This window comes from Octodon degus, unplaced genomic scaffold, assembly GCF_000260255.1.
Source record: "Octodon degus isolate 3935 unplaced genomic scaffold, OctDeg1.0 scaffold00092, whole genome shotgun sequence".
In the NCBI taxonomy this organism is placed as follows: Eukaryota; Metazoa; Chordata; class Mammalia; order Rodentia; family Octodontidae; genus Octodon; species Octodon degus.
The window spans coordinates 1,183,211-1,192,387 of NW_004524668.1; the positions used below are offsets into that span (position 1 = coordinate 1,183,211).

The 9,177-nt window shown below is 57.9% G+C and overlaps 1 protein-coding gene across 1 annotated transcript in view; it reads left to right on the plus strand.

Annotated features, from left to right (window-relative positions):
• Runx3 (runt related transcription factor 3) overlaps nucleotides 1–6,096 on the plus strand; it is a 55,984-nt gene extending 49,888 nt beyond the window's left edge. The window contains exons 5-6 of the mRNA XM_012516114.2: nucleotides 433–591; nucleotides 3,486–6,096. Coding sequence (XP_012371568.1) covers nucleotides 433–591; nucleotides 3,486–4,018 — 692 coding nt within the window. The 3' untranslated portion in view covers nucleotides 4,019–6,096. The remainder of the gene's footprint in view (nucleotides 1–432; nucleotides 592–3,485) is intronic.
• The last annotated feature ends 3,081 nt before the right edge of the window (nucleotides 6,097–9,177 follow it).

Genomic DNA, 9,177 nt, shown 5'->3' on the forward strand with positions numbered 1-9,177 from the left:
TTTTTTGTATTTGCGTATTTTGGGAGAGGGTCTCACAATGGAGTTTAAGCTGACCTGAACTCACTTTGTAATCCAGGCTGGCCTTGAACTTATGTTCCTCCTGCCTCAGCCTCCTGAGTGCTAGGATTACAGTGGTGCTCACTGAGTTCATATCCTGACCTCACTCTTACCAGCTGAGTGGGTCTGAAGCCCTCAGCGGCCCCTCCTAAGGTATGAGGGATCATTCCTGCCATGTAGCTGGGGTAAGACTGGCGTGCAGCCATCACCCTCCATTCAGGAAGTCTGAGAACCTCAGAGGGAGCTGCTAGTGGTGACCTCAGGCTCTGCTGGTGAAGGCCCAAGGTTAGACATCGAGAAGAATTTCCCAGCAGTAAGTGGCACTTCCCGGAGGCTCTAGGAAACAGCGGCTTATGAGTTCCATGTGCTCCACAGGGCACCGGCAGAAGATAGAAGACCAGACCAAGGTGTTCCCAGACCGCTTTGGGGACCTGGAACGACTGCGCATGCGGATGACACCCAGCACGCCCAGCCCCCGGGGCTCACTCAGTACCACGAGCCACTTCAGCAGCCAGGCCCAGACCCCAATCCAAGGTAAGGAATGGCAGGGACCGCAGTGGGGCAGGTATGGTGGGTGGAGGACCCAAGGGCAGTCATGGGCCCACAGAGATCCTTCTGAGCCTCATTTGCTGATTTGTTTTGTGGCTCCAGGGATCAAACTCAGGACCTTGCACTTGCCAGGCAGGTGCTTATGCCACTGAGCTGTATCCCTGGCACTCTGATTTGTTCTATCGAAGAGGCAGCTGGTGCTCTTTGCTTCCTTAGATATCTAGACATTCATTCCGTCACTCTACAAACACACATCATGCAGGACCCCAGCGATAAGCCCCAGCAGTCAGAGCCTCTGCCCTCTGAGCTGGATCCCTCCTGGGGGAGGTGGAGTGAATCCTGCAGTGCCTGTATTAAAACTGGGCACGACATTTCCACAGAGCCAGGAGCAAGGCATCCCCAGTCTGTACACGGCACCCCTCCCCCAGCCTCAGTGTTCTCATCAGGAAGTTGTGGTGGGGGTGGGGGGGTCTCTACCCAGAGCTGAGCTGATATCCAGATAACGTTACTGTACTCAAATAAACTTTAGACACTGTAAAGTGAGTTGCCAGCTGCAGACAAGACTCAGGGAGGCGCAGAGGCGGGAGGGGTCCAGGCCTGGGTCTCAGTCCCATTACCCTGCTGAAGGCAGTAGGCATGGCCTACTGGCCACAGCTGACCTTGGGCAGTTCCTCCCAAGCAGAGATGACTGGCCCACAACCAGTTTAAGGCAAGCAGGTGGACACGAAGCCGCAACACAGGAGCTGTGTAAAGCTGGCCCTTGGGCTAGGCAGGCACGGGGCTCTCAGCTGCAGGCCAGGGCAGAGGCCGAGGCCTGATCTCAGTTCTCCAGGACTCGCCAGAGCCCATTTGGCAGATGGGTGCACAGAGGCTGGAGAGGTTCTGGCCACCTTGGGCCACACAGCCTGTCAGTGTCTGAGTCCATGTGCCCGCTGTACTTCTGCAGGGCTGAGGAGGGGGCCTGGAGCAGGAAGAAGCCAGCACAGAGCTGCAGATGGCTCCTGCCTGTCCCCGTCCTCCCCACCCCTCCACCTGCTATGCTGAGCTAGGCCCTCTGGGACCTTGTTCAGGGAGGGCTGGTCCCAGTCCTTGCCTAGTGCCAGGCTTGATATAGCCCCTGCAATGCGGTGAAGGTGCTCCCGTAGTAACCCAGGCTCAGGAAGTGGGGCCCAAGGGGAGAAGAGGACAGCCCAGCCTCTCTGAGCCCATGGCCAGTGAGCTAGTGAGTTAGAGATGCTCAGCTCTTGAACCCTGGGGAGCTCTGGGGCGGGGTCTGGCCTAAAGAGGTGTGGGAGGGAGGTGGAGAGCCAGTAGCAGCCCCTGCCCCTGTCCCCGCAGGCTGGCCTCAGTCAAGTTACAGGAGCCCAGCGTGCAGGGTCTTTCCCAGCCTTCAACGGAGCCAGACTCACGGTGTGGGGTCTGTGCCAGGAGAGCCAGCATGCAGCAGGGTGTGCAGCAGCTTCCTACCTACCAGCTCTTGTGGGAGGAGAGCCGCATCCTCCTGCCACAATAGGGTGGGAATGGTTTGATCAGGGTCCATGGCAGCCGGACCCCAAGCTTCCACCTGGGCAGTGAGGACAAGAGGACCAGTCCAGGGGTGGAGCTGACCCAGTCCTCCTCCTTGGGCATCCTGAAATAAGCCCTCCACCCCTGCTGGCCACCCTGTAGTCCTGGCCCCTAGCAGCCCGACCTCCAGGCCTGTTCCCTTTGAGATCAGAGAAAGCCCTTAATTCTTAGGCTGGGGAAAAGGCAGGAACTTCACAGTGAAGCGGAGCTGGCTGGCAGCTCTAGCACTGCCTTACTTTGGCTGTGTGACCACAGGCAAATCACTTAATTTCTCTGAACCTCAGTCTTCTCATCAATCAAGAGGCCCCTCTGCAGAGGGGTATTGGTGGCCCCAGGTGTGAGGGCCCAGCTCACTGGCATTCCCTCCTCATGGGACCAGCCTCTGCATTCAGGCCCCATCTTGGGGATGCCCTCAGGACTCCCTGCTACCACTTCCCTTTGACCCCTCAGCTTTGGTCACTGACAAGCAGTGCCAGGTCCCCAGCTCCTGCATACCCAGCCCACAGCCCCATTGCAGCCGCCCACAGTGGGGGCTTCTCTCTACTCAAAGGGCCCTTTCAGCCACCACAGAGGCAGCTAGGGCAATTTGGAGAAGAAAATAAACATTTCCTTCCACTGTTGGGATTGGCTGCTGGGCAGGGGCCTGGCCAGCTTGGGTTTCCTAGGAGAGAGCCCAGGAGGGAACAGGGCAGGGCCAGGCATCTCTGAGGGCCACACACTGGGCCCAGGGCCTGTTGTCCCTCCCTGCCTGCTGGGGTTCCCAGTGGGCAACAGTCCTACCTGCACGTTACTCAGCATTCTGTCTGGGCCTCCTACAGCCTGGCTCAGGTACCAGCATGCATGTGCGCACACACACACACACACACACACACACACACACACACACACACCCCAGGGAAGGCAGAAAAATCTCATGTGAGTTCTAGTCCTTTTTGTGCCAAGTCAGGAGAATCAGCCTCTCGTTGCCTCAGTTTCCTGATCTGCAGAAGTAGAGTTCAGGCCAACCCCACAGGGCCCCAAGACCCTTTGCACTGTCCTGGTCTTCTAGTGACCCTGTCCTCAGCCTGGGCCCTGCCGGGCTGTGAGGTGGACTCACCTACTCTCCTCCCTCAGAGAATGGGGATCTCCATCAGGCTGTGGCCCTCCTGCTTCCAGGAAGGTCTGTCCTGGGTGTCTTGGCTCCAGGGCCCAAAGAGCAGAGCACCAGGGAGCCCCGGGGTTGTGCGCAGGGTGTGAGGCACAACCCTAGGTCACGCTTCAGGCTGTGGGGTGGTCTCCCGCTGCAACTGACTCTCCTCCTTGCTGTCACCCAGGCACCTCGGACCTGAATCCTTTCTCTGATCCCCGCCAGTTTGACCGCTCCTTCACCCTCACAGAGAGCCGCTTCCCTGACCCCAGGATGCATTACCCGGGCGCCATGTCGGCTGCCTTCCCCTACAGCGCCACACCCTCGGGCACCAGCATCGGCAGCCTCAGTGTGACGGGCATGCCGGCCACCAGCCGCTTCCACCACACCTACCTCCCGCCGCCCTACCCTGGGGCCACGCAGAGCCAGAACGGGCCCTTCCAGGCCAACCCGGCACCCTACCACCTCTACTATGGCGCTTCCTCAGGCTCCTACCAGTTCTCCATGGTGGCTGGCGGGGGCAGTGGCGGCGGTGAGCGCTCACCCACCCGCATGCTGACCTCCTGTCCCAGCAGTACCGTCTCTGTGGCCACCGGCAATCTCATGAACCCCAGCCTGGGCCAGGGTGATGGCGTGGAGGCCGACGGCAGCCACAGCAACTCCCCCACAGCCCTGAGCACACCAGGCCGCATGGACGAGGCCGTGTGGCGGCCCTACTGACCACCTGCCTGCTCACCCCAAGGAGAGGACCCAGTGCTCCAGCAGGGACTGGCCTGCTCGAGGCTCCAAGCAACAGTGGGGCTTTTGCTCTGGGCATAGCCAGGGCCCCAGAGACCAGAGCTATGGTGGCTCAGAGAGGACCCATTCAGCCATATCTTTGTACAGAGGGGATGCTGTCCCTAGCCGTTCCCAGTCATCTCAACCTCCACTCCCATGGGAAACTCCTGCCACCTCCCCTGAACCACCTCACTGCAGCTGGGCCCAGGGCCATCTCTATCATGAAGAAAGGATCTCGCCCTCAGGGTCAGCTCCAGCCCCAAGGAGGAGGTCCCGGACCACAGCCCTGTTTGCATTAGCACCCACTGTCAGAACTGGAAAGCCCCCACCAGACAGCAGTGCCCTCGTGGAGAGGGGGCAGGACACTGCTGGCAGGAGGGAGGAGCATGCACTCAAGCAGGCCTCCCGCTCTGCCCCCCACCCTCCAGCAGCTCGGAAGCCTCTGGCCCACCTCAGCCACCATGCCCTGGCGCAGGCAACCCTGCACACACGTGTCCAGCCCGCGGCGTCCCCCCAGCCTCCTGGGGAGTCTCATTGTTTCCATCTGCTCAGAGCACCCAGGGCACTGAGGTGCAGCGTGGTGCAGTGAGGTTATGGCCGGTGACCGAGAGATGCTCTGTCCCACCTCGTGGGATGCCCAGCCGACTCTTCAGTCCCAGCCGGCTCTTCAGCCCCAGCTGCATCACACTCTTTAACCTGTTCACACTCCTGAACCAAAGTCTTCAGCAACAAAAATCAGTTTTTAAAAGTAATTTTAGAGAAAGCAGCTTCAGTTACACATTTTTGAATCCAAGCCCTCCAGCAGGTAGTGCTCTGGGCTTATAAACCACACACACACACACACACACACACACACACACACACACACACGCCTCCTGTCCATGTGAGGTTATCAGGATCCCATCACCCTGTCACATTCCTACCTCTGCCAGGGGACCAGGGACCTGTGGGGGAGGGGAGCATTGAACCCCACGTCTGTGTTCTGAGACAAGGGGGCTGCTGGGCTGGGCGGGGTGTGGGAGAAGCACGGGCGTATCACAGCCCCAGCCTCGGCTCAGGCCCCCTGTTCCAAAGCCAGAAGTTTCCCCTCAGGCTCGCAGATGATGGGAACCCCTGCATCTTGCAGGTGGGAGCACAAGGGCCTTTGAGTCTGGGCTCTTGAGTGAAAAAGGATGAGAAAACATGGGTGGGACACCATGTGATGGCATAACCTTCAGCCCCACCCTCTGTGGGTGTGGAAGCCCCCCCTGCAGTGCTCCTTCATGGTGGTGTGCATTGCCAGTCTGCCCCCAACTGCAGAACAGTTAGATGTGCTCCCTGACAGGCTAGGAAGTTCTGCTGATGCTACCCTGGTCCCTCCTGTCGCAGTTTCTCTTGCCCTGTTCTCTCTGAAAAACAGTATTCAGCGGCAGCGGTGTCCTGCCAACTCCCTGCGCCCAGGGGCTACTCCGCCCCTTCTCAGGAAGCAGCTGCAAACCCACTACCCTTCCACTTGCACTTCCTGGCTAGCGGGGCCACGCCTGGGGCTCCCAGTGCGCAGTACTTAGTCGCCCCACCCAAGACAGCCCCTTCCTGATGCCCAAACCCTGAGCAGGGCAGGACCAGAAACAAATCAACCCCTGTCCTCTCTCCCCTAGCAAGCAGTGATGGTGACCAGACAAGTCGGTTCAGGCCCACAGTGGGTATGGACTTCTGGCTGGTGAGAATGGTCCTGATTTGCAAGGCTGCCACGCACACATGCGCTGATGTCAAAAGCACAAGGAAAGGAAAGCCTTTTGGTGCAAGGTTGGCATAAGCATGTTTTCAGTGGGTGTAGACCCTTTGTGACATATTGTCATGCCGAGGTACGCAAATCCACTGTACTCACATCTTCCAGGAAATCGTCCACACTGGGGGTGGGGGGCTGGAGCCGCTTTGCACTATCGTTTGCTTAGTGTGTTTGTGTCTCATGTACAACCCGCTTGTACAGTAAACTGTCTGTCTTCTGTACTATTTAACTGTAAAATGGAATTTTGACTGGTTTGTTACAATAATATAACTGAGACGTGTTGAATGATTCTGTGCTGACTTCTGGGACCGTGTCGTGGCCAGTGGTGGGAGCCCTCGCTCAGGAAGAAGGAGGCAAGGAAAGGGAGGCAGGGCTGAGTTGCAGGTGGGAGACACCATTAGGAATGCCACTGTCACCTCCTGGCCCTAGGATGGGAAGCAGACCTTCCTGGACCAGCCAGGCCCCTAGAAGAACACGAGGCCTGGTTTGTTCCCGGGGTCTGGGGAGAGCCCTGCCAGGGTTTGTGTTTGTGGAGACTGGAGCAGCCACTTTGGCACCCCTGCTTTACAGATGAGGTGACAGGCGCACCCGTGGGGGGCCCTGGGCTCCACATTTCCCTGGAGTTACTGTGGCTGAGCTCCTAGGACCACAGCAGGGTGTGGTGTGGGCACGTGGCCTGGTAACCGGCTTCTCAGCCCAGTGGGATGTGTGCAGGGGAATTGTCAGAAAGTAGACTGATTCAAACCTCATCCGGAACTTGGCCCTGTAAAGTTGGGCAGGTCAGCCTAACCCAGAAGCCCGCAGGACGTTCCTGTTTCCCAGCCAACACCATACCCCTCCCCCACCCAGCCTGGACTCTGCCCCAAGGGCGGTGAGTTCATTCTGAGGGGCGCCCTGGGTGGCATCCTTACCTCCCGAGAGTGAAGACTTGGTCATTCTGCTCCTGTTCCTGATCACTTTGTAGGGAGTGATGACCCCTCTGCACAGCTGATGGGCACGAGGTGTGGTGCCACAGCCTCTGCCTGAAGCCTCCATCAGCTGTAGCCCTCTTGATGAGGGGAAATTGAGACTCCCCGAGTCCCAGGCTTGGCAGTCATGTTGCGCTGAGGGCACGTGGCCTGCAGATGGCAGCACTGGCGGCCTTCAGCAAGCAGCAGGTGCAAAGAGCACCTGGCAGAGAAGGGTAAAGAGGGGCTTGGGCCCGCCCTGCTTGGACACCAGGGACAGTCACCACAGGAGATGGAGGACAGCTCTCTCTGGCGCCCACTGTCCCTGCCCCCTCTCAGTCACCCTCTTCAGTCACATAACCAGTGGCCCTACTGTGTGCTGTGTTCAGACTTAGGATGGAGGTACCTGGCTGACAGGAAGAGCTGACTCCCCAAGTTGGGCAGTCCCAGCCTCCTGGAGCCCTGGTGAGTCCACCCTCCTCCCTGAGCCACCCTCAGGAGCTATGGGTTGCAAGCAGTTGGTCCAGGTCGGGGGCCATCTTGTTGCACAGCTTAGGGGTCCTGGCACACCAGCTTGGAGGGGCTTCTAGGATGTGGTGGCCTAGGGCTGGCCTGGTTACTGACAGAGAAGGAGCCTCCTGTGAATGCTGGGCTGTGCCTGGCACGTCAGCCCTGCACTGGCCTGGGTTCCAACAGACGGACTCCTGAGCAGGGTTTTAGAGGCCAGAGACAAAGCTAAGGCAAACAGGGCTGAAGAGACAGTGTACTATGGACCCAGTGTCCTGAGAGCTAAACCACCCCCCTCATGCCTCAATCTGGGCCCCTCCCTTTTCCCTCACTGACTCCCCACACAGTGCCTCCGGACCCCCCAGCTTGGCCCTGGGACCAACTCTCAGCTGCACTAAGCGTCCCACTAAGCCGCACCTCAGGAATGGGAGACACACTTCAAGAGTCCTGTGCTTTGGGATCCTACCCAGAAGGAGCCACTGGATGGGGTGGGGTGGTCCCAAGGAAGCTCTAAGGGCTCGGAGAGCCCGGGTGAGAGCCTGTATGCCCCAGCCACAGCCGCGCCTGCGCTGCACATGAGGAGCCTGGGGAGCCAGATTCCAAGTTCCCTATTTTGCAGCTGAGCACACACAGTTTACATCCTTCTATCCACCTCTCAGGGAGCCTACCTGAACCCAGGCCAGAGGAGCCCGGCAGGCCAAGGGTGGGAGGGTACAAGCTGCTCTGTGCAGCCACCTCCCTGATGCCACCCTAAATGCTGGGACAATTGCAGCAGGCTCTTCAGTAGCCTACCGAGGCAGCTGTTGGGCCACACAGGCCTGTTCTGGGCGTTGGTCAATGTCCTCTAGGCCAGTCCCTCACAGCCCCAACCCCAGTGCAGAGGAAAGTCACAGCCCCGCCCCCAGGACCCAGGGCACTCAGGCAGAAAGCAAGTTAGGAGGGTGGGGGTGAGGCCTGCCTAAGAGCCCCTCGGAGGAGCTCCCTCCCCTCAGGTAGCTGGAGAGAGAAGCAGAAACCCCTTGGGCCACCTAAGCAGAGTGGCATGCGAGGCTGGAGAGGGTGGCGGAGAAGGGGTAGGGCCATGGGAGGGGACCCTGGGCCCTACAGAGCTGAGTGGGGCATGTGCAGCAGGAGTGTTTGCAGGCTTCTGCAGAAGTCTGACCCTCCCAAGAGTGACACCCAGCAACACCCTGGGAGGAGGAGCTGACAGTCTGGTAGACACCTCAGTGTGGAAGCCACTGCAAGGACACCTCACCACCGCACTCAGGTTCGGTGTCTCGCTCCGGGTTAGCAGCATTTCACGGGGTCCCTAGGGACAGGGTCTGAGTGACAGCCTCGTTATTACTATGTTAACCCTTGCCTGATCCCTGCACCCCACAAGTTTTTAGCAAAATTATATGCTGTGCCTCAGTTTCCCCATGACAGTACTCTGACCAAATGGGTGGTCACAAGCACCCTAGAGGGTCCAGGGCTCAAGACTCGTCCAGCTGCCTGGAGGTGTCCTCTGGGGTCTAGAGGTTGTGAGCCTAAGCATCCTGTGTTTTATATATTCTATTTTAATGACATATTTATTTTTATTTTACCATTTAGATGACACTAAAGAAGACATAGTCATAAAAGAAATAATAGACAATGCCGATTCCCCCAAATAATACACATTTCTGATAATCCTAAACCCACCAGAGATAACCAACCACTGTCAATAGTTTGGGTGTTTTTCCCCCCACACTCAGAACTTTCCTTTTTACAAATTCATAAATACTTTCTAGAATAAACATTTTTATAGCTAGATTCATGTCATATCTAATTTATTAATTAATATCATTTAAAATTTTTGAAGCCTAGGATGAAACCACTGGGAAAATGGGGTTGTAGCTGTT